General features: G+C 42.0%; 1 protein-coding gene across 10 annotated transcripts in view; it reads right to left on the bottom strand.

Annotated features, from left to right (window-relative positions):
• Positions 1 to 25266, bottom strand: part of PHEX (phosphate regulating endopeptidase homolog X-linked) — a 221876-nt gene that overhangs the window by 76654 nt on the left and 119956 nt on the right. For all 10 annotated transcript variants that reach the window (XR_006816898.1, XR_006816899.1, XR_006816901.1 and 7 more), the window contains one exon: positions 773 to 850. Coding sequence is in view for 6 of the 10 variants with exons in the window: in XM_045996132.1 (XP_045852088.1) it covers positions 773 to 850 (78 nt within the window). In the remaining 4 variants the exon portion in view is untranslated. The remainder of the gene's footprint in view (positions 1 to 772; positions 851 to 25266) is intronic.

The raw sequence follows: 25266 nt of genomic DNA, 5'->3' as shown, positions 1-25266 counted from the left end.
TGTGACTTGTCAAACCACAATTTCAGGAAAGACCTACACCTCAGAACCTTACTTATTAAACTCTAAAAAATTACTTTTTCAAGAAAATGTAGTGAAAGGTTAAAACAGGGGGTTTTGTGAGGAAGAGAAGTTCTTTATCAGTACGATTTGTAGGAAAGGAAATAAACAGTGGTGGTGATTAGAAAGGCCTATAATGAATGTATCTACTGGAAAATACAGGTCCCAAAATATCAGAATACAAAAGAATTATTACTATTCCTCCATCAGTAACATACTGCAAATACACAGTCCAACTCACAATAAATTAGAGAGTCATATGTATATGCACTTAATCTGCCAAAACACGCATAAAGTTTAATGACGTTAACTCCCAGCAGGAAGATTTACTACTAGTCATTTAGTATGAATGAAGCACATGAAGAATGTCTGACAACAAACATCATGCGTTTTGCATTAGAACACGCCCACTAATTATAAAATATTCAATTTGCTTAATTCTTTCCTTTATGATCAAATCAGACCTAATCCAGGTCCATGTGCTTTATGGTACCCACTCAGCCATGCATTCTTTCTGACACTTCCTTTATTTTGAATCTGTGCTAAATCTTGTGATTCGCCTGGCATACTGAAGCTCATATATAGCCAAGGGATGAATCAAAAGTTGGTGCTTTCTGGCACTACCCGGTCTAAGTGCTTGGGCTTGGGTTAGCTGAAAGGCATGAGGCCAGTAAAAGTTGCCAAAAACCAAAAATACAGTATATTTAGCACTTACTGCCTTCAGGTCTTCATTAACATAAGTGTCATTCATTATAAACTCAGGATAGCCAACTTTTGCCAAAACAGCTCTTGCCTATAAGAAGGAAAAAGAAAAATGAGGTCAGAGTTTCAGCACTTAAATCATTAATAATCACACAATGTAGGACGCGATGTTCATCTGAAAACTCTCTTTACTGAGTGTCTAGTAAATGTAACCCACTGTGAAATGCAAAAAAAAAAAGTTTAATTTAGTCCCTGCCCTCAATATACTGACAATTCAGTGGATGCACAAACACATAGTAAAAATAAAAAAAGTAAAGGTTTCAAAAGAAACACAGTATTGTTATCAAATTCCTGCAGAGAGACTAATTCCTCATGAGGAAAATGCTTAACGTAGATGACCAAACTGAGACTTCGAGAATGGGTGGGATTTCCAAACGCAAAGGTGAGAGGAAGGACACTGCAGGAGGGCACAAGGACAAAGATAGGGAGCTGGAAAGGAAGGTCACTGCACAGAGACGGGCAGGAGCTTTGTTGTAGCTGGGGTAGAAAGCCACCAGGAGGGGAAAGGAGGAGACGAGGTAGGGAGACATACATAGGAAAACTGGTTTGGGCCAGTTTATAGGGATTCCTGAATACCAGGCAAAGAGTCTGTTCTTTTCTTTTATGGATAGGAGAGAAGGAAATGTTTTTAGCAGGAGTAAAATGAGATGAGTCACCTTTCAGCAAAATTATCGCGCCACACTGAGAATGATGGCTGGAATACCAGAAAAGATTGCAAGTAGGGGGTCCAGACTAACTTAAGATCTGCCATAACCATCCCTTTGATAGACAGAGTACTGACTCCCTGTGTTCTGTAGCATAAAGGGAACGGATGAAGGAAAACTCACCTGAGGCACATGCAAGGAATGTTGCACAGTGGGGACTGGCCAGCTATGGCCCCTGGGCCCCATCTACTGTCCCCCTCTACCCCGCCCCCTCCACCTCCGGCTCTCTAAACTTGTGTCAGAACACAGCCAAAATCACTCATTCACATGCAATCCGTGGCGGCTTTCACACTACCAGCAGAGAGTTGAGTAGTCAGAACAGAAACCCCACAGCCCACAAAACCTCCAACATTTACTACCTGGCCCATTAGAGAAAAGGTTTGCCAACTCTGGCTCTGGAGAAACTTTACAGTTCCACGGGAAAATGTGTCTCTTTTCTCTCCCTGGATTCTGGGTTGCATAAAAACAGAAGAGTGGCTTACTCCAAGAGTAAGTACCTGGTAAGGAAGACCTGCCCAGACCTCCACTTCCAGCCCCCTGTGCTGGGGATCCCTTGTATTGCTTCTGTACAGTCCTCTCCAGTATCTAATGTGCTTTTTCTTCTCAAATGGCCAGCACTTCAGACTCCTAGCAAGCCTGTCCTAGGGCTACTGGTACCTGTGACCGCACAAAACAGTTTCTGGGAGTTGATCTGCCTTGGGAACCCACCCCCACCCCGACCCACCCCAGCAGCCTTCAGCCAAAGACCGACTGTGGCAGGAGTCCCGAAGCTCTGCTCCTTCACCTCCATTAAGGACAAACTGTGAGGTCTAACTTGCCCTCCAGAGGTCCCCTGAACGATGAGGTTGTCTGACACTTGCCCTGAAGTCACACCCTGGTTGGCCTCCCCCATCGCCTTGCTGCTCTCTCTCGGGAACACTTGCTGCATGACTCCTAAGCCGCCTGCACGTGCAGCTTCATCTCCAGCTTGGCCTCCAGAAGAGCCAGCGGAAGACACCAGGCAACCCCGGACACATCGGTTTTATTCCAGCGCAGCGAACCAGGGACCTCTGCACATTGCTCTCGCAACGAGTTCTTTCCTTCAGTCCCTTTCCATTTTCCTCACCCAACAAATAAATGGAATAAGATAGTATGTTTTTCTTATCTTCCTTGAGATAATTCCAGCATTAAATATCACCAGAAACCTCAAAGTCAAGACTCAGAGAGGATTTTACAAGTGCCACAGGACCCAGTCATAATGGGTTTTGCTGTTGCAGACTCAAATATAGCACAGATCCAATCCTGCCTTCGAAATCCTGTGAGTAAAAAAAAACAAAAAACAAAAACAAACAAACAAACCCTGTGAGTGACACTGAAAGCCTGAGGTGACCCCGAGAGCAGATAGCTAGCCGTTAGGACTCTCCCCCCACACCAAACAATACCTCCTATGTCTATAAGTTACCTGGTTTCAAGCCCATTGTTTCATTTCCCTCATTGCACTTAGTCCCTCAGTGTCTTTTATGAGCTCACCGCAAGTCACAAGCATAACCTGGAGCAAACAAAGAGCTCCCGATAGTTACCCCAAATGAAGAAAGAGAGAAGCTGAGTCATCCACGACTGTTTTCTGAACACTGGTCTTTCTGGAGCATGCTGATGAATTATGCATTGTTTTGCAGACCTCACGCTCTGGGACCCCCACTGCACGGTGGAGCTTCACAGAATATATTACCTTCTACACTGTACATGGGGGTCACTGAATCCTCTTTATTTATTTAGCAAAACCATGACTCGAACAGAGCCGGCAGAGAAATGCAAAGGATCTCTAAATTCATCTCCCAAGGACACGCAGAGAGAATAAGGTGATGATACTAGTAAAACACTGTCAACATCTGGACACGGAGCTCTTCTTTCCCAAACGTGTGCCTCCGTTCAAAATCAAATGTCCTCCTGTCAGACAGTCTGGTGTCAGCTCCACGTCATCCCACCCCAGGCTGTTCTACATTGTTCCCTGAGAAGCTTCAGAATTCCATCTTCATCCCATCCCACAGGGCATGGCTCCAGGACAGCATCTGCCAGTGAGAAGCACTCACAGGAGCCTGGGAAGGCAGACAAGGAGACACCATTTCCTCCCCTGCCATTGGCAGCTATGGGCAGACGCAGACACAGAGGCCGCTGTGCCAGCAGCTTCCAGGCAATCTCCTGAGGAGACCCCTTCTGCAAGCGGGCAGCTGCTCACTGGGAGACTGGGCCCTTCCCCCTCCGGCCCTCCCGGTGACTGCATGAGCTCCGAGTGCCCCTAGTACACAGATTCCTGCTTGATACACTTAGATGGGCATTCATGTTCCTGCATGTACTCTGATACACCCTTTAAGGCAAAGAGCGATTACATCACTTCTTAACCTCTCAAGAACGAGATGAACAAAGCTCCAATAGTCCGATGGCTTGCTGAATGGTTAAAGTATCGGTGGGAGGTCTGCAATTAATTACCCCCTGGCTTGGTTACACGGACAAGAAGGAAAGGCAAGTCCCAGGGCAAATACTGAGAGAAGAGCGGTATCAACAGAGAAGGGACTGCATATCATGTTCTGCAAGCAGTATTTCCGGGGCTGCTTGTGACTGATCAAAAGCTCCCCAGTTTTCTGTGAGCACTGCAGGCATTTCCATCCCTTATTCACACAAACTTCTGGAAAGGGACTGCACGTCACAACCAAGCCTCCTTCCTCAAGAGAAGAGGCTCGAGCCACTGCTAATCTTCAGTTACTCTGTGACCTTGGGCAAAGTACTTATTTTCGGAAGCAAATATGGCCTGCTGTCTACCCAATATCCATTCTCCTTTCCTTCTCTTAGTATCGGACCCCTATTCTGCTCGGGGTGACAGTGAAGCAAACATAAAATAGCCACGTTACCCAGCATCCTTTCCAGCTAGGACTGGCTATGGAAGGAGATTCTGGCCAATGGCACATAACAAATTCCCTATTCCCCTTCCAGAAATCCATTTTCTAAAAAGGACAGATTTGGGGAGCACCTGGGTTGGCTTGGTCAGTGAAGCATCTGCCTTCGGCTCCAGTCATGATCTCGGGGTCCTGGGACGGAGCCCCCAGGTTGTGCTCCCTGCTCAGTGGGGGGCCTGCTTTTCCCTCTCCCCTTGCTCCTCCCACCTGCTGATCCTCTCTCTCTGTCAAATAAATAAATAAAATTTTTTTTAAAATTTAGTTCTAATACAAATATAATGAAAGAGAGAGTTGAAAGAAGTATTGGAATAATAAAGGAACTCAGAAAGGAAAAGTTGAATCACCTAGATCAAGGGTCAGCAAACATTTTCTATAAATGACCACTTAGTAAATATTCCCAGTCTTGCCAGCCATATATGTGGTCTTTAATCCAACTATCTAATTCTGCTGCTGTACCTAGGAAGGCAGCTGTAGATAACACATAAATGAACGGCTGTGTCTGTGTTCCAATAAAACTTTATTTATGGACACTAACATTTGAATCTCAAATAACTTTTATGTATCATGATACATTCTTCTTTTGATTTCTTTAAACCATTTAAAAATGTTAAATCCATTCTTAGCCGTGGGCCATACAAAAGTAAGCAGCATGCCAAATACGGCCCAAGAGCCATACTTGGCTGCGTTGATGTACATTATTCAGTGAGAGTAGATTGTTCATTGAGTTGCCTCAATCGGTGGCACAGGGCCCAGTACACAGTAAGTGCTCAACGATGCTTGCCAAACTGATTCATGCGGAACAGTGGAGGGCAGTGGGCCTGTATGCGCATGTGCATGCATTTTTAGCTACTTTGTGTTTTCATCTTGCTCCTTGCTATTACTAACATGTGCATACAACTAATCTTAATCACTAAGGAGTTTATTCCTTGCTCTACAGTCTTAGGGCTAGAGCTCTAAAAAATTACAATTAATTCTATGCAGACAACAGAGAGTTCATAAAGTGAGGATTATTACATTGACAGAGAGAGAGAGAGAATAATTGCCAGAAATGAACTTTGTAAAACAAGGAACGTTGGAAGTATAAAACACAATGTGATTTAAACACTCAAGTCACCCCTTCTCCCCAGAACTTTCTACAAGGTACACTACAACTTGACAGGGACAATGGCAAGCACGGAACCGAACATAATTCTGATTTGGCTATGACGATGAAACCGTGTTTAATTTTTATACAGATGACCAAAGTGATTTAAAGACTGGTTATGATGATGGCTTTACTCCAGAATTTTCAAAGCCACTTAGTATTCAGCTGATTGGCGAAAAGCAAGATGGAAAACTCATTTGTTTTAATACCCACTGATTTGGCTGTTGAGGAGAGTCAGGTAAATTCTCAAATGTCTAGCATGTATTACATCAAAGGGATCACTTTAATCACTTAATTAAACAGCTTTGTGTTTCCGCTACCTAGTTAAGTCTCTTAGTCTCGTAATTTTTTTTCTTTTTTATTAATTAACCAACATAAGAAAAAAAGGAAACTGATGATCAGCTGCCCTTCTACACACAACTTACGGCTTGGCTTTCGTAGGCTCTGCAATAGCTTTGAAAGCTTCTGCCAGGCTTAACCACAGTGAGGCCTCATTTTCTCTGATGAGTTCTGTAATAACTCTTAACCATCAATCAAAACTCTGAGCTTTAAGCATATCCAAGGTTCAGGAGACTGTACGTGAATTACACTATCTTTCAAAACAATGGCAGTTTTCATAAAAACAAACGATCAAACAAACGATCGGCTAGAGTAGATGGCTTGGCCGGAGATACTATCCTAAGCAGAGCTGATGGTATGGATGAAAATTAGCCCTGGGGAGCAGGCTTTAATATCCTCTGGGGCTATCTGGATCCCACAAATAATAACAATGCATTTATCTAAAAGATCAAATTTTATCTACTCAGTAAGGATGGCACTGATTTATTAGGAGTCGTGGGAAACTTGAACTTTGCAAACTGCTTTTGGGTGTGGCTCAGAGGCTCCAGCAGCACGGTGCACGGAGGACCAGTTCACAAAGCCCTTGTGAATCAGAAGGCTTTATAAGTGCACGTCTCAGTAGGGATTTTACAAGAGCTGGAAGACAGGAATGCTCAGATTTCAGCTCTTCCATCTTAAATCCTGCCTGAGTAATGCCCTGGTAGAGCAGACAATCCCCATTTCTCGCCAAACACAGACAATGTTCTCGGAAGCATTCCAAATCACGAACCAGCTCCATCTATCCCTCTCCTTTCCTGACAACACCAACTCCATGTATCTAGGAGGTGGGCAGTCTTTCCAGTCTGGAAAAAGGAAACTACGCAGGCGTAGGCAAGCTATAATTTCGCCTGAGTGACACTAAAACTTTCCCCAGGGTGTCTGCGTCCGTCCCCTCCTCTCACTTGGTGAGCGCTGCACCAATGGAGTTAAAGAAAGAAACCAACGTTCAGGTTTTCTTTGTAAATAAACGGAGCTGGGAACAGTAACAGAGTTAAGAACCCAAAACCATCTTATGATTAATCCATAAAACAACAATATCCCCCTCGGGGTAGGTAAGGGCATTACTACCTTAAAAACAGAGGCAGATCTCATATACTCCCGTTAAAACTGGATAGGAGAGTAACCAGATCATACACTTTAAAAAAAAAAACAATGTCTTTCTGTACTTTCAATCACATATAGTAAACTGCTTACAAACCTTTTGTAAATAGAACAGCTGCCAGACCGTCTCAAATGAAGATCCTAAGCCTCAATTAGCTAAATTCATTTGTCCAGACATAGCCAAGATGATAAAAGCCCAAGAGCTGGAACAATCCTATATTGTACTTTGGCTTCTATATGGGCCAAAGTAAATGTTGTTTTTCCCTGTCTCCCCCATACAGGGCTCTACATCAGGTCAGCAAACTATAGCCTACAGGCCAAAACCAGCCCACCACCTGTTTTTGAAAATAGTTTTACTAGAACACAGCGAAGGGGTCCAGAATATGTCATCATGGCCTAAGAATTATTTTGAACTGAAGGCATTTGAGAATCATCCAATGCAGGAAGAGGCTTTCTCTGCACCGCTGTTATGTGCCTAAAAGCAGAGCCTTCTAGAAGAATTCCACTGTCATAAATCCCCTTCAAGGGAGGCTTCCTAATACCAGAGGGAAAGACTCCTACAACCAGAAATAAGAACTTACTAAAACAAACTTTACCTTCCATTAGTTTCCCCCATATATTTCTCAGTCATTTCCTACCTTTTACTGTCCCTTGAAACCCTAACCCACGCCCCTTGTTCCGATGGTATTTAAGCCCTAAATTTTCAATGGGGTTTTGAGCTACATTTTCTGTAAGCTCCCACCTACTTAAGGGAATACACTTTGTCTTTTTTTCTTGGTAACCTGTCTTTTGTCAGTTGAGTTCACAGGCCCCCAAAGACCAGACCTCAAAAGGTAGAGGAAAATCCTCTACAACACCCAAGCTTCTTTGTTTACTTGTCTCTGTCCACTGTCATACTCTAGCTGCGGAGTTGAGTAACCACAAAAGACACCACGGGGCCTGCAAAGCCTGAAATATTTACTATTTGGCTCTTTGCAGAAGTAGTTTACCTCTTCAAGATAGAGGTTCCCAGATTTTTTCAGAACTAATAGTAAAGACAGCAAGGGTAAAATAAGGGACAAAGCATAAGTCTTTGGACAATTTTGTCGAGATATAAACATGTGATCAACTGTCATACTTCATCTTTTGTTGAGGTAAATACCTGAATTTTAAAACAGAGCCAGCACAGAACTATTAACCCAAAGCAGGAATTAATACCATGGGAAAATCAAAGAAAAAATGCAAATAAATTATTAAAAATCATTTTCAAATGTCAAGATTCAAAGGGCTTAGAAATGCATAAACAACAGCTAGTCCCTAACACCTAACATTTCTCAGGTAAATTTAATCAGCTATTTAATCTTCCTTCAATTGTTAAATCACATATTGAAATGGCAGGCAAACTGGAGATGAACTTAAATAAACACATCCCACTCTCCCATCAACACTTCAGCTGAGAGGGTATCGCAGTCATTCTTTCCATTAAGGCTTACCTTGGATATGAACAATTCTTCACCAGGGTGAAAAACATTTCAACCACCTCCCTCATACTGTAGGGCAAAAGTCAAATGAGGCAACTTTGAAGAATTATTAAAGCAGGACAACATGAACTGTCATGTAGCTTTCCTATAAGAGAGGGATGTTATAAGGCCACTACCCAGTCAGATGGCTCATGCCTTTGGCACTCTAGGCCTCTAGTTCAGGGCTTCTCACAAAGTTTTGTCCCTGGACTGGTGGCAGCAGGAGCAGTCCTTGGCAGCTTGTGAAAAATGCAAATTCGTGGATCCACCTCAGACCTACTAAGGCACAGTGTCTCTGGGTTGCTGTCCAGGAATCTGCATCACTGTGAGGCAGGGTCTCTCAGCCCTGGCACCAATGACATTTGGGCCAAACTATTCTCACTTGTGGGGTTCTGTCCTGTGCACTGGGGGGTGTCGAGCAGCATCCCTCATCTCAACCTATGAGATGTCAGTAATGTTCCCCCTCCGCACTTCACAGCTGTGACCAAAAATGTGTCCAGACCTTGACAAATGCTCCCTGGGGGTACAATACCACCCTGGGTTAAGAACCAGCGTGGAAGGGGATTCTCCTGCATGCTCAAGTCTTTGCTACATTGCTAGATGCTTTAGACTGTGATACTTACCAAGGCTTCCAGACTCCCTTCTGAGAACCCTTGATATATATTATCCATCCACTCCTTCAATATTCCTTAGGCATCTCACTAGTAGTCACCACTATTATGCCAAGAGAAGTACTTTATGAAGAAAATAACATGATCTTTCCCAACAATTTCTGAATGTGCCTCAGACTCTTGCAACTCCACATAATTTCTGGCCAGTGCCACCCAAATCCCAGGGTGACAGGGGCAAACAATTAATCAACAACTGGAAAATGCTTTGCAACTACAAGTCAGGATACAATTATACCCCTAAGATCTCAGAGATATTTAAAGAATTTGTTTTTTATTTGACTGACAGAGATCACAAGTAGGCAGAGAGGCAGGCAGAGAGAGAGAGGAGGAAGCAGGCTCCCTGCTGAGCAGAGAGCCCGATGCGGGGCTCGATCCCAGGACCCCGAGATCATGACCCGAGCCGAAGGCAGAGGCTTTAACCCACTGAGCCACCCAGGCGCCCCTCAGAGATGTTTAGATTAAAAGTTCTAACAACTTTTCTCTCAGGAACTTGGCAAAATCTATTTTAAGTACTTTGAAGCATCTAAAAACCACATTAATACAATTACAGTTCACTGAAAAATTAGCATGCAATCCATTTTGAAAGCTAAAATCAGTCATAGTGGGGTGATATTCCATTTAATTATAAAGATTAATTCAACCTTCACTTATTTGTGCATGTGCTTGGTCTTTTCATTTTTCAAAGAACACCCCAGATTCAAATGCCATCTGGCAGAATTGCCACACAATTGGCAGTGGCATCTATTAGAGTCGTGGATTTCATTTCAAAGTATTATTGATAAAAGGACAAGGGAGGGAAGGATAAGAGGGAGGTGGAAGCATGATGGAAAAAATGACGTTTTTCACCAAGCGGGTAAGACTGTATCCCTCACTCTCTTTTGTTCCACCTGCACAAATGGTTCCAAATAACAAGTCCTGCTATCCCTATTTTCTAGGTTTTTTGTAAGAGCCAGGTAAAGATTCAAGCAGTGTTGTGAACCACTAGGGTGAAATCTAATTATGACACCCAGTGTTTTTCAAAATGTATGTTATAACTGCCTTAAAATTTGGCCATAGTCCCATGGCGATTAAGACCGACCACTTCCTCATATCACCCATTCAAAATTCAACGTTTTATGGAATGACTAACGATTGCCAAGTAAGTACCGTAGATTGGAAAACACCTTTCTAAATTTTTAGTGAGCTGTAACATACACAAAGTACATAAATATTAAGTGCACAAATCAAAAAAGTTTTCAATGCACACACAGGCCTGTGTTAGTACCTCCAAGACAAGATTTAAGACATTTATAAGCACCCAGAAGGCTCCTTTGGGTGCCCTGCCAGTCAAAAACTCCTCCGCCCCAAGACAAGCACTATTCTGACCTCCACCTCCACAAATGAGTTTTGTCTGTTCTTGAACTTCAAAAAAAGTGTGTACTCTTGGTGTCTGGCTTCCTTCACTCAACAGTACATCTGTGAAAATCGTCCATGTTGTTGTGTCTAGCAAGAGCTGAGATAGAGAGTTTAACAAATTGCATTCCTGTCCTCAGGGAGTTCACAGTTGATCATATATGGAGAACAAAATGCAGAAGGGAGGGAGAGAGGAAGGAAAGGAAGAAAAAAACACTACAAGAATGTAGAGGATGGGATGGGAAGGGATGGGAAGAGAAGAACTTTGTGAAAAGGTCACCTTCAAAGAGGAGATCTCAGAGCCAAAAATGAATTAGTAACAGCAGAAATAACATTTTTTAAAGATTTTATTCATTTATTTGACAGAGAGAGAGATCACAAGTAGGCAGAGAGAGAGGAGGAAGCAGGCTCCCTGCAGAGCAGAGAGCCCAACGCGGGGCTCGATCCCAGGACCCTGAGATCATGACCCGAGCTGAAGGCAGCGGCTTAATCCACTGAGCCACCCAGGCGCCCCAGAAATAACATTTTTCATAATAACAAAAGTAATGCTCTTTATTGAACCCCTACTATGGGCCAGGTACTGGGTTAAAGGCTTCATTTCTTCATTAGATCTAAATTTTACCTCAACTCCACCAGGTAGGTATAGATCACTCCATGTCACAGCTCAGGGAGCTGAGACTCAGAAAGGGTAATTAACCTCCCCAAATCCTGACATTTAAGGGCCAAAACCAGCCTCTTAAACCAGATACATTTAGCTTTAATCTGACTTCAAAAAGCCCATGTTTTCCCAACATACACCATCTTTTGAGGAGTGAAAAATAGTATTCCATTATATGGATATGACTCACTTGTAAAAATCCAAATGAATTGAAAAATATGTAAGGTACACTCCTCCGCACCAGTAACTATATTCAGCTCGCCCAGACAAATAATCTTTTCAGCTACAAGAAAGACAAGACACACATAAACAGGGTTCAAGAATACCTTTAAATAATTTCCATCCCTCCCTAAAAATGAAAGTAATGAGCTTTTGGTTCTGGACACCAATAGAACTAAACTTTCACCAAGATCCCCTAGCAGACCAAGAGTTGGCCAAGAGGGGAGGTCAAAACAGAAAAGGAAAGGCAAGAAAGTATTTCTAGTCGAGAAAATCAGAGCATCTATTCTTCAGACCAGTCAAGGTAATGAGACCAAAGAGATTTCACCAGTAGAAGGAAGGTTCTAGGGAACGGGGACCCAGCAAGAGAAGGTTATCAATCTCCTGGAGGAGATCCATCGGCAAAGAACCACCCTGAAAAATGTAGTCTATCATGAGCATCCCTGGCCTAAAGAATCCTGGCCTTTTCACTCCTGTTTTGAAAGAAGAGTAACATTTCTCCCCTTGGGATTTAAGCACTGTCATAAAGACAAATGAGAGCGAGTTTCCATTTTGAACCAATTCATTTTTTTAAAGATTTTATTTATTTATTTGACAGAGATCACAAGTAGGCAGAGAGGCAGACAGAGAGAGGAGGAAGCAGGCTTCCTACCGAGCAGAGAGCCCGATGCGGGGTTCGATCCCAGGACCCTGGGATCATGACCTGAGCTGAAGGCAGAGGCTTTAACCCACTGGGCCCCGAACCAATTAATTTTTTTAAAGATTTTATTTATTTATTTGACAGAGAGAGATCACAAGAAGGCAGAGAGGCAGACAGGGGTGGGGGGAGCAGGCTCCCTGCAGAGCAGAGAGCTCCATCCCAGGACCCTGGGATCATGATCTGAGCCGAAGGCAGAGGCTATAACCCACTGAGCCACCCAGGTGCCCCATGAACCAATTAAATTTAAAACTTTCCTATAAAAGGGCAATGATCTCAGCTCAGGTCTGGATCTCAGGGTCATGAGTTCAAGCCCCACATTTGGTCCAGCTTAAAAACAACAACAAAAACAAACAAACAAACAAAAACACTTTCCTAAAGCTCAACCCTAACTAGCTTTGGAGTTAGAAATGAAAAAAATGCGCCATATGCGCCATTTGGAGCTTACCCCAAAAGCCCATGAGATGGAATATTCTGTTCCAAATTTGGGTCCTCCAAAACTCACAACTTGGTCCTGCACTGTCTGTCTATAAGAATATATCATCAGCAGCGTGTAATTTTCTGCTGCCAGAATAGCCAGACCTATGAGTAGGACATATGTCAAGGTAAACTGCGTGGGTCCAGGTCCCTTATTGCTCTCCACCTCTCTGAAAGCCAGAGTACTGGCCTCTATCCCTTGAGAGTAAACTCCAGGGGTAAGTGGCGGAAGACAGAGAAAGGGAATGCAACTGAAATCCCCCACAGTGGCTCTGCCTCTACAGTTTGGCCGTGGTTATTTATTCTGGATGCCCATGGGTCACATTTTGGAACAAATTTTAGCTTTGTTTTGATCTACCTCTGAAAAGGCAGTCTAGGGAAGGAAACCAGAAAGGCCACCTATACTCAAGGAAAAGCAATGAGCCACAGCCAAGGGACCGTGTGCGCTGTTTGTAAACAGCAGCCTAAATGTCATCATCAATTATTCATCATTCAACAAAGCGAATGAGTAACCTCTTATGAAACCACTTAATTCTTACTTGAGATTTGGCCCAACGAGAGGAAAGCAGCAAAGCGTTGGTCAAAAACTTGAGACTAAGAAAGCTCTAGACCAGGTCGCCACGCCTTGGCCTGCATGCCCAATTCCGGCTGCTGCCCGGTTTTGTCAGTGAAGTTGTGTAGACACAGCCACAGCCATTTCCACATGTTATCCACGGCTGCATTCACGCCACAAGAGAGAACCTGACATGGCCTGTAAAGCCCCAAATATTTCCTATCTGGCTTTTTACCTGAAAAGTTTGCTAACTCCTGCTCTATACTCTCAGCCCTCAGAGTGTGGTTCATGGTCCAGAGCCGTCGGCCTCACCTGGGAGCTCATTAGAAATGCAGGATCCCAGGCTCCACTCCAAACTTACTAAAAATCTGCATTTTAACAAGGTCCCTAGGAGACAGGTGTGCACATTCAAGTTTGAGCAGTACAACTCTAATAGGGCTCTGCTTCTCAAACTTGACTGTCTCCTTATTGGTAATAAATAGCCAAGATAGGGAAACAACCTAACTGTTCATCAGTGGATTAATGGATAAAGACGTTGTGATATACATACATATAGGGGAGTATGATTCAGCCATAAAAAGGAAGAAATTCTGCCACTTTTTTATGGCATGGATGGACCTTGAGGGCGTTATGCCCAGACAGGGAATGACAAATACTGTTATCATCTCACTTATATGTGGAATCTAAAAAACTAAAACAAACAAACAAAAACCCAAACTCATAGCAAAAGAGATCAAACTTGTAGTTACCAGAGGCAAGGGGAAGGAGGAATCGGGAGGAAGGTTTCTGAAAGGTACAAACTTCCAGTTATAAGATAAATACTGGGAATGTGATGTACAGCATTATGAGCACAGCTAACACTGCTGTACACCATATAGGAAAGCTGTTACAAGAGTAAATCCTGAGAGTTCTCACCACAAGCAAAAAATTTTTGCTCTTTTTTTTGATTGTACCTATCTGAGATCATGGATGTTAACTAAACTTATTGTGCTCATCATGTCCCAGTATGTGTAAGTCAAACCACAGCTTCACCATGTATAGTAATGTCTGTCAATTATAGCTCAATAAAGCTGGACCAAAAAAACCCCAAAAAACAAAAACCTTGGCTGCTTATGGCATTCACCTTGGGAGTTGATTTTTAACTACTGATGGCCTAGGTCTGAGGTGACCCCAGGATGGAAAGTTTGCAGGAGCTTCCAACTCCTCCCAAGGTCACCCACACAGCTCTCACTGTCATTAGACACTACGAGGGGACACTCAAATAAGCAAGCAATTGTTGGGGGGGGAGGCTTGGGAAGAGGGAAAGAGGAGGAGAGGAAGAAATATTTTTCTCTTCTATATTTTCCTCCTTTCAAAAATATTCTCTCTGTACTTTTGAATAATTTTCAATGGAAATCAGAAATTGCTTGGAACCAATGACAGGACTTCATTAGAACATGACTTATTACAGATCTATACAAACTGCTTTGCCAAACCACAGCTTGCATTTTCAAAAGCCTAGAAGAACTAGTCAAATTCGTCCACAAACTCATAAATTCATTTTTATAACTAAACATCAAAATTAAGCAAAGTCTCTGTTTCTGTGGCCCTAAAGGACGCAACTTGAGTACCATCCTCCACTTGACTCTGCTCTGGGACATTCAGTTCATTAGTTTAATCCTTACAAACCCCTGGGCAGAAACTCCATTAGTCACCCTCAGTGCTGGGAACACCATAATATACCAAAGGCAGATGATCAGCCCCCTTTACCTTAGGCCACCAAGGACATGGAGTGAGGCACAGCCTTTGCCAACACCAAGAGTCTTTGGTTATGGAATACAGGAAGTCAGTGTAAGGAGTGTCTATGTTGAACGTTAATTTTATTTACTAAGGAAGTCAATGTAAAACTGAAAAAAATAATTTGTCTATTAGAATGGGGTTGGGGTTGGGATCCTGGTAATTTAGTCCAACTCTGGCCTCCAAAACCTAGTAGGAATTTCTTACACCTGTGGAGAAAGGTCTGAACAGAATGAGCTTGAGTCCTTTCCCCATCACAGCTCAATAAGTAGATTATTCAAATAATTCTGTGGGAGAGAGTGTGTGTGTGTGTGTGTGTGTGTGTGTGTGTATACACACACACACATACACACACATATACTGGTCTTGAGCTAAGAAAAGGAAACTAGTCAATAATAAGAAACAACCTAACCAACCAAACAAGAAAATGGGGAAAAAAATTTAATGCACTCAGTGGTCAGGTGTTAAAGACAGAGAAAAAAAATAATTCTAAATTCTCTAATGTAAACAATGAAAAACTGAACACAGAAAAGAGAAGCAAAGGATAGTGACTGCAGGTAGGTAGCTTCCAAACATGGCTGCCAACAACAGCTCCTGTCTTTGTATGCTCACACTTCTCCTCAACCCAAGAGATGAAATCCCTTCTAGGGATTGCCCTGGTCCCCAGCTTTGACCAAGAGCATGTAGCAAAAGAAAGCTGGGACTTCTGAACCCAGCCTTAGAAAGACACAGCTTTGGCTCCCTCCCTCTCAGAACCCTTAGCTTCCGTGTCACCCTGCTGGAGAAAGAAGCCAGATGAGGAACAGTGAGGCAGCAGACATGAGTGAAGGAGCCACCTCAGATGCCCAGCCATGGCCACTCTATGAATGCAACGGCACGAGACACTCCAGGCGACCCCTCCAGAAGAGCCATGCACCTTGGCCCCAGGAGCCCCACAGAATCACGAGAAATAATAAGATATCTTCTACTCAAAGCCAGGAAGTTTTGGGGTGATGTGTGACACAGAGCACTGCCATGGGTGAGCCATTCTACCTGCGCAAAGAAAAATAAAATCCGCTCTCTTCCCTCTGGCAGAAGGAACAGTAAATAACTCCAAAATCTCCTATGAGGAATCAATCGTTCCCATAAATTCTTTTTTTAAAGGAATTTTGTTTATCCAAAACACCAAGAAAGATAATATTTAAAATAAAAACAAAATTTATTTGCCAAGTTGCCAGAGCTTCTATCCAAATAATTGGGTCATGCCATTTCTTTTTCTAGCACCACTTCCCCAGACTTCTCCAAGCCCCAATCATCACCTTTTTTCCCAGTTTCACTCCCTCTTTTTTCTCTTGGTGTTGGGTTGTTTCTCTGGCTCATAAATGAGATTCTCTCCGAGGTGGTTTTGCTGTCATGCCCTCAGACTGCATTTACCCAGCTATGCTAGAGTCGAGAAAAATGACACCTCAGAATGCCGGGCTAAATACAATTTCTTTCTCTTCACCCATTTTCCACTATCTGCCTGTCCGGTCCTTGGGTTATTAATGGAACTGACATTCCCCTACAACTGAATGAGCAGGACCCGAAGCCAGATAAGAAGGGAGCCGCTGACAGCAGCAGATGCTGCCCCAGAGACAGCAGATAAGCAGATGCGGCAAGGCTCTTAGTCTCATCTTGGGCCAGAGAAGAGCATCACAAAATGTACACAAAGAACTTGAACATTCCTAATGAACTCTTTTCCCATTAAAGTAAAAATCAATATATAAAACGGATTCCTATTCACTATGTTGTACACCTGAAACTAATGTAATAATGCGTGTCAAATATACTTCAATTCAAAATACTAGTTTTAAAAAAGTTTTTTAAGTGATTCTTTTTCTATCAAATCAAACTAAACATACATTTCTAAGAAATTTCTAACATACTCAATTGTATTTGGACCAAAAAAGGATAAACAGAGACATTAAATTTCTCCCACTCATCCCAAGAATAAAAGTAACAAATATTTCCCATAATATTTAAAATGCAGCTCTCTGCTTTGGGCCTCTGGAATTTCATTCCAAAGTTATCATGGCATTTTCCCAACTGCTTTCAAAGTCCTACAACCAACCAATCCCTCAGCCAAAAATAATAACTAATAGACTCTTAAGAACTAAACATTTTTACAGTTGTGTATTCAAACCATTAAGGGTGCTGATATTGTTAAATTTCTTAAATACTTACTATTCCAACTTTCATCTTTTAATATAGTTCCATTGTTCCATATTGTTCAAATCAGTTCTATTTCTTGACACTAGCATAATTTTTTTTCATATATGGCATGGTCATACACTAGTTATAGACACATTTATATTCTTGATGATCAACAGGGAACACAACGCTTAAGAAATTACCAAAAACCATACAGTAAGTATTACATGTATGTCCACTGACATGAGCTAGTGCTCATTACAAATGAAAATTCACATAAATTTCTAACTCCAATTTATGCAGATTTATTATTGAAACTCTGTATTTCAAGTTGGTAAGGAGTCTCTCCTCCACCAAGAAAAAAAAATCAATATATTGCTCATTGGTGGAGAAACTAATTAAGGCACTGATTTATAATTGTTCAAACCAGTCTGTGATTAAACAGAGCTCGAGCATTAAAGAGGATATCTTGTCATGCCAGGACGCAAAGACACTATCAGAATCAACTGGAGTCACATCAGAATTCCCTAAAGGGAAAGCTTCGGGTTGGCCAAATGTCAAATACATAAAATTCCCTGAATTTATCTAGACACTTAAAAAAAAACAAAAAAGCTGCTTTGGACTTCCTGAGAAGACGGCAGAGTGGGAGGAGCCTAAGTTTACTCCTCCCACTGAGAAAACTAGATAACACCCACATCAGTGTAAATAACTCTGAAAATGGCCAGAAGACTAGCAGAACAGACTCTCCACAGCTAAATATAGAGAAAAGGCCACACTGAAGAGGGACGAGGGGTGGAGGCACCATTGGGAACTAAGTGGACCCGTGAGACTGTCTGCAGGGACAATGTGGCACACAGAGGGGAGAGAAACACACCCTCACACAAGAAACCCCAAGTAAGGGAAACCCACATGGGGAAGATGAATCCCCAAAACATTTTGCTTTGAAAACCAGAGATGCATAATCTTTTGAGTTCTTCCAATCAGAAAGGCGTACCACCTAGAACTTGAAAAATCAGTGGGCTCAGCTCTGGGAGAGCTAGGCCAGCAAGAGGAAACTAAGTCCCCACCCTTAAAGAGACAGCACAACAGTCCACAGGGATACAGCAGAGAAGCAACAGTTTGGAAAACACATGGGATTTCCAGGAGGGAGATTAGCTTCCTAAACTCAGAGCATATGCTAGAGGGGCAGGGATCCTTGAGAGACTTCTCCAGGAATGAAGGAGCTGGCAAGTGTCATTTCCTGCCCCTGTCCTCCAGGTTAGATGCACAGAAACCTGTGGGAACCAGCAGAGAGCCAGTAAGTGCTCCCTAACTTGCTAACAGCACACTCTGCCTCCTCATTCTGCTGCAAAAATGCCCCATCCAGCCGGGTCTCGGCTCCATGTCCCCTCCCACAGCAGACTGGCTCCAGAACGTTGCTAACACCATGTGCTCCTTCCCTACTTTCTACTGAGGATGGACCCTATCCAATATGCCCTTGACCACAGCCCATCCAAAGAGATGTCACAAGCCTGGCAGTGTGAAAGCAGCTCCAACAGGTACCACTACCTGTCCAAAGTGATTCCTCTCCACAGAGAGGGGACGATAACCACACACACAGCAGCCCAACTGCAGCCCCAACACTGGGCTGGAAGCAGACATCTGGTCTGACTGTAGTCCCCACCCACCAACAAAAGCTTCTCAGGGCCAGACTCATCAAAGATGGGGGGAGGAGGGAGAGAGAGAGAGAGAACTCCAACAAAATAAGAAATGAAAAAGGATAAATAACAACCAGCAACACAGAAATATAAAGGATTATAAGAGAATATTATAAAAAACTGAAGCCAACCTAGAAGAAATGGTTAAATTCCTGGAAACCTATAACTTCCCAAAACTGAATCAGGAAGAAACAGAAAATTTAGACAGACCAATTACCAGCAATAAAATTAAAGTAGTAATAAAAAAAAATTCCAACAAACAAAATTCTAGGATCAGAGGAGCTTCACCTATTTATTCTACCCAACATTCAAAGAATTTTTAATACCTATCCTCAAACTATTCCAAAAAAGAGAAAAGGAAGAAAATCTTCCAAATTCATTCTGAGGCCATTATTACCCTGACACCAAAACCAGGTAAAAACACTACAAAAAGGGATGCCTGGGTGGCTCAGTCAGTTGAGCATCTGATTCTTGGTTTGGGTTCACATCATGATCTCAGGGTTGTGGGGTGGAGCCTGTTTGGGAGTTCCTCTCTCCCTCTGTCCTTCCTCTTCTCTAAAAATAAACAAATAAATAAAAACACTGCAAAAAAAGAGAACTACAAGCCAGTATCTCTGATGAACATAGATGCAAAAATCTTGAACAAAATATGAGTAAACTGAATCCAACAATATATTTAAAAAACCATTCACCACGAGAAAGTGGGATTTAGTCCTGGGGTGCAAGGGTGGTTCAATATTCACAAATCAATCAACATGATACATCACATCAACCAGGGAAAGGGTAAAAACCATATGCTCATTTCAGCAGATACAGAAAAAGCATGTGACAAAGTACAACACTCATTTATGATTTTAAAAACCATCAACAAAGGGCACCTGGGGGCCTCAGTAGGTTAAGCATCTGCCTTCGGTTCAGGTCATGATCCCTGGGTCATGGCTTCAAGCCCTGTGTTGTTCTCCCTGCTCAGTGGAGAGTCTGCTTTGCCCTCTCCCCCTGCCCATTCCCCCGCTCATGCTCTCTCACTCTCTCTCTCTTGCTCACTCCCATTCTATCTCAAATAAATAGAGAAAATCTTTAAAAAAAAAAAAAAACCCTCAAAAAAGTAGGCTTAGAGGAAACATACCTCAATATAATAAAGGCCATATATGAAAAACCCACAGCTAATATCATGAGAATGGTGAAAAACTGTGCACTTTTCTTCTAAGATCAGGAAAAAGACAAGGATGTACACTTCACCACTTTTATTCAAAACAGTACCAGAAGTCCTAGCCATAGCAATCAGACAAGAAAAATAAAAGGCATCCAAATTGGTAATGAAGAAGTGAAACTTTCACTATTTACAAATGACATGAAACTACATAAAGAAAACCCTGGAGACTCCACCAAAAAACTACTGCAACCAATAAATGAATTCAGTAAGTTTGTAGGATGCAAAATCAATATACAGAAATCTGCTGCATTTCTATAAACTAATAATGAAGCAGCAGAAACAGAAATTAAGAAAAGAGTCCCATTTACAACTGCACCAAAAATAAACTTAACCAAAGAGGTGAAAGACTTTTACTCTGAAAACTATAAAACACTGATGAAAAAAATAGAAGACCACACAACAAATGGAAAGTTATTTCATGCTCATGGATTGGAAGACCAAATATTGTCAAAATGTCCATACCATCCAAAGCAATCTACAGATTTAATGCTCCGTATTAAAATACCAACGGCATTTTTCACAGAACCATCCTAAAATTGGTATGGAACCATCCTAAAATTGGTATGGAACCATGAAAGACCCTGAATAGCCAAAGCAGTCTTGAAAAGGAAGAACAAAGCTGAAGGTATCACAATCCCAGATTTCAATAGATACTACAATGTTGTAGTAATCAATACAGTATGGTACTGACACAGAAAAAGATACACAGATTGATGGAACAGTATAGAGCACCCAGAAATAAACCCACATTTATGTGGTCAATTAATCTTTGACAAAGGAGGCAAGAATATGCAATGGGAAAAAGATGGTCTCTTCAACAAATCATGTTGGGAAATCTGTCTGGATACCTACTTGGAGAAGAATGGAACTGGACCACTTTCTTAGACCACACAAAAAAATAAACTCAAAATGGATTAAGGACCTAAATTTAAGATCCAAAACGATAAAAATCCTAGAACACAGCACAGACAGTAACTTCTCTGACATCAGCCATAGCAACATTTTTTAGGCATATCCCCTCAGGCAAGGTAAACAAAAGAAAAAATAAAGTATTGGGATTACATCAAAATAAAAAGCTTCTGCACAGTGAAGGAAACAATCAACAAAACTAAAAGATAATCTACTGAATGGGAGAAGATATTTGCAAATGACATGTCCAATAAAAGGTTAGTATCCAAAATATATAAAGAACTTGCACAACTCAACAGCAAAAAAACAAAATCATCTAATTTAAAAATAAGCAGAGGACACAAACAGGCATTTCTCCAAAGAAGACATCCAGGTGGCCAACAGACACATGGAAAGATGTTCAACATCACTCATCATGATGTAAATCAAAACTATGGTAAGATATCACCTCACACCTGTCAGAATGGCTAAAAACAACATAAGAAAAAACAGGTGTTGGTGAAGATGTGGAGAAAAAGGAACACTCATGCATGGCTGGTGGGAATGCAAACTGGTGCAGTGACCGTGGAAAACTATACAGAGGTTCCTCAAAAAATTCAAAATACGGGCACACAGGTGGCTCAGTCAGGTCACAGACTCTTGATTTCAGCTCAGGTCATGATCATGATCTCAGGGTCCTGGAACTAAGCCCTGTGTCAGGCTCCTCACTCAGTACTGAGTCTGCTTCAGGAGTCTCTCTCCCCCTCTACCTCTCCCACAATTTGCACACAATCTCTCTCATTCATAAATGAATGAATGAATGAATGAATCTTTTTTAAAAATTCAAAAAAGAATCACTACAGTAGGATCCAGTAATTCTACTACTGCTCATTTACCCAAAGAATACGAAAACACTAATTCGAAAGGATATATGACCCCTATATTTACTGATTATTATTATTATTCACAATAGCCAAATTATGGAAGCAGTACAAGCATACGTCAATAGATGAATGGATAAAGACGAAGTGTTACACATATACAGACACACACACAGTGGAATATTACTCAGTCATAAAAAAGAATAAAACCTTGCCATTCAACAAAACGGATGGATCTAGAGAGTAGTATGTTAAGTAAAATAGGTCAGTCAGAGAGAGGCAAATACCATATCATTTCACTTATATGTGGAATGTAAGAAACAAAACAAAGGGAAAAAAGACAAAAAACAGACTCTGAACTATAGAGAGCTCTGGTGGTCACTGGAGCGGAGGTAGGTGGGGGGATGGGAAAAATAGGTGAGGGGGGTTAAGAGTTCACTTACAGCAATAAGCACTGAGCACTGTATAGAATTCTAGAACCACTGCAATGCACACCTAAGACTAATAGAACACAATATGCTAACTATATTGCAATTAAAAAAAAAACTGCTTTGGCACCTTTGGAGATATTAAGGGACCAACTCATTATACAAATTAATAAAGACAGATCTTTTTGGTGTCTTTCAGCAGTTTACATCAGCATAAACTATGCATCGGCATATTTGAGTTGCTGATGAGAGGAAATCTTTTTTTATAGAATTCCAGCTAATAAATGTGGACAGAATGACAGAATCTGAAAATCACTAGTTGCAACACTTACTGAACTCACGTACCTAGGCAATATTATCAATGACCATGAAAATAATTAGGACAGTGGTTTCAGCCCTGGCTGCACATTTTTATCTCCTGAGGAGCTTGAAAACTGCTGACACCCCGGGTAGTCTGGATGCCATTCGCCTGGGGAGCCACCTCAGCATCAGGATTTTCTTAAAAGCTTCTTAGGTGATCCTAAGACACAGTGGAGAAAAAAGGATTCCCACCTAAAGTGAAAGGTTGATGGGTGAGTGAAAATGGAAGGATCGGGCAGACCGCACCCAAACCCACGGACCAGGCTTCTCACGCGGCTTGGTTGGCTGCAACAGGAAGCTCACAGCACCCCCCCACACACACGGCTTCCTGCCAGGAGAAAATCGAACCTGAATCTTCTCAAACCTCTAGATTCCATTAACAGGAAATGGAAAGGACAGAAGAACGCGTTAAAAGAAAACACCAGGATTCAATCAGCCAAACCAAGACTGCTAAAAACTCGACCAGACCAATGATACAATTTTTTCAAGAAATACATAATTCACAGATAAAACAGGAGTGGGAGCTCTTAAAATTTTTGAAGCCTTGAAAGACGGACCTATGAACTGCAATATGTGTACTCCGTTTGGATCGTGATGTGAATCAATGTTTAAAAAAAGAGAAACATTTTTTAGATAATTACAGAAAACTGTACACAGGCTACCAATGAACAAGGTACTGTTAATAAATATTGTTGGGGATGTTCACAGTACTGCACTTAGTTAAAAATACTCTTCTGGGGGAGACACATAATGAAATGTTTTTAGTAAAATGTCAGGGATTAGCTTTTGAATTCTCAAGCATAAAAACAGGTGGGATGAGAAGTGTATGATGTCAGAATGGCAAACACTGGTGAGACTGGTGGGGGTGGCCGAGGAGGACACGGGGATTTGTTAGGTACACTTTGGGGCACATCAAAAGATTTAATAAAACATTTAAAATTTTTGAACTGAGTCAAAGTCACTAAAAGTCCACTCTGCACCTCCGTGCCAAAGAAAGCAATGGAACTGGCATCAGCTTTACTTTCCCAACTTTGAGACTGTAATGGCACATCGCATTATTTGGTGAGGAGGGAATAAAAGGCAACTTGGGGGGAGAAAACGAAAATGTTATCTTACTAACACCGAGCACTTGTTCTCTGCCAACCACTGTGCATACCTAACTTCTCGAATCCTCCCAAGCACTATGTGAAATTGGTAGTATATTTGCTCTCATTTCACGGGTGAAGAAACCGAGGTCCTCAAAAGACGCGCATCTCGTCTATGTGTTTGCCAGAGCTGTGATCCTTGCTAAGGTCTACCCAGTGGCCACAGAAGGAAGGGCCAGACTATGTCAGGTTCTAAGCTTCTAGTGATCAACCAGCCAGCCATAGTTCTTCCCTGACAGGGTCACTCACGCTCAGTAAATCTCTATTCTGGGGTAAAGTTTTTTAGTTATGAATAAACACTATGATGCTATTTCAAAAGCTCAGAGAAGACATGAAAGACTTCACTATCGGAAATGTTTTTTAAGAAGCCTATTCTGTAATTCTCTTTCCAAGACTAAAAATGAGGAAATGGATTGAAAAGGATGAACTTTACAGCACGGGTGAACCTATAAACATTATGTTGAGTGCAAGAAGCCCGACATAAGAGGTCACATATTCTATGATTCCGTGGATATGAAATATACAGAACAGGTGAATCCACAGAGTGAAAGCAGAATGGTGGCTGTCTAGGGCTCGGGGGAAAGCAAGAGTGAGGAGGGACTGCTAATAGGTATGAAGTTTTCTTTTGGGGTGACAGAAATCTTTGGGGACTGGATAGCAGTGACGGTTGCACAGCATTATGTGTACTAAAAGCCACTGAACTGTAGGCTTTAAAATGGTTACTTTTACGTTGTGTGAATTTTACTTCAATTTTTAAAAAAAATAAGAAAAAGAAGTATGAGAAGCTAGGGGAGGAAAGAACTATGAAACAGAAATGATAAAGATTTAAAAGTTGTTGGAAGACAGACTCAATAGGATTTGAGTGTTTCCAGTTGGCTGGGAGGGAAGACTGAGATTTCTGGTTTGGGAGTCTGAAGAGCTGGCTGTACCCCCACGGAATGATGTAATGTGTACTGAGGATAACACGGGATCTTAGAAAGAATAGGAGCCCAGTGAATGTTCAATATCATCAGGATTCTCTCTTTTTTTTCAAATAACACTAGAGGGGCACCCAGGTGGCTCCGCTGGTTAAGCTTCTGACTTTGGCTCCAGTCCTGATCTCGAGATCCTGGGATCAAGCCCTGTGTGTTGGTGGGAAGTCTGATTCTCCCTCTCCCTCTGCTGCTCCCCCTGCTCATGCACTCTTTCTCTCTCCCTCTCTCTATCTCTCTCCCTCTCTATTAAGTAAATAATCTTTTTTTTTAAAGGACACTAGTAAAGCAAGGAATATCCAAATGCAATGTAACTGGGTTCTATCAAGTCACAGCTAAGTCTGAGCAGGCAGAAAGGAGGAAGTCGATGAGAGTTCCAGGGAGTTGTTCAAAGTAGAACAACTGGACTAAAAATCTACTGGTTAGTGAATTACTTAGCACCTAGCAAAAGACCTGTCACAGAGCAAATTCGCCATGAATCTGTAGATCAATCTAG

Source organism: Meles meles, chromosome X (assembly GCF_922984935.1).
Source record: "Meles meles chromosome X, mMelMel3.1 paternal haplotype, whole genome shotgun sequence".
Taxonomy (NCBI): domain Eukaryota; kingdom Metazoa; phylum Chordata; class Mammalia; order Carnivora; family Mustelidae; genus Meles; species Meles meles.
Note: the sequence above shows the minus strand (reverse complement) of the source record. Positions and strands in the feature narration are given on the sequence as shown.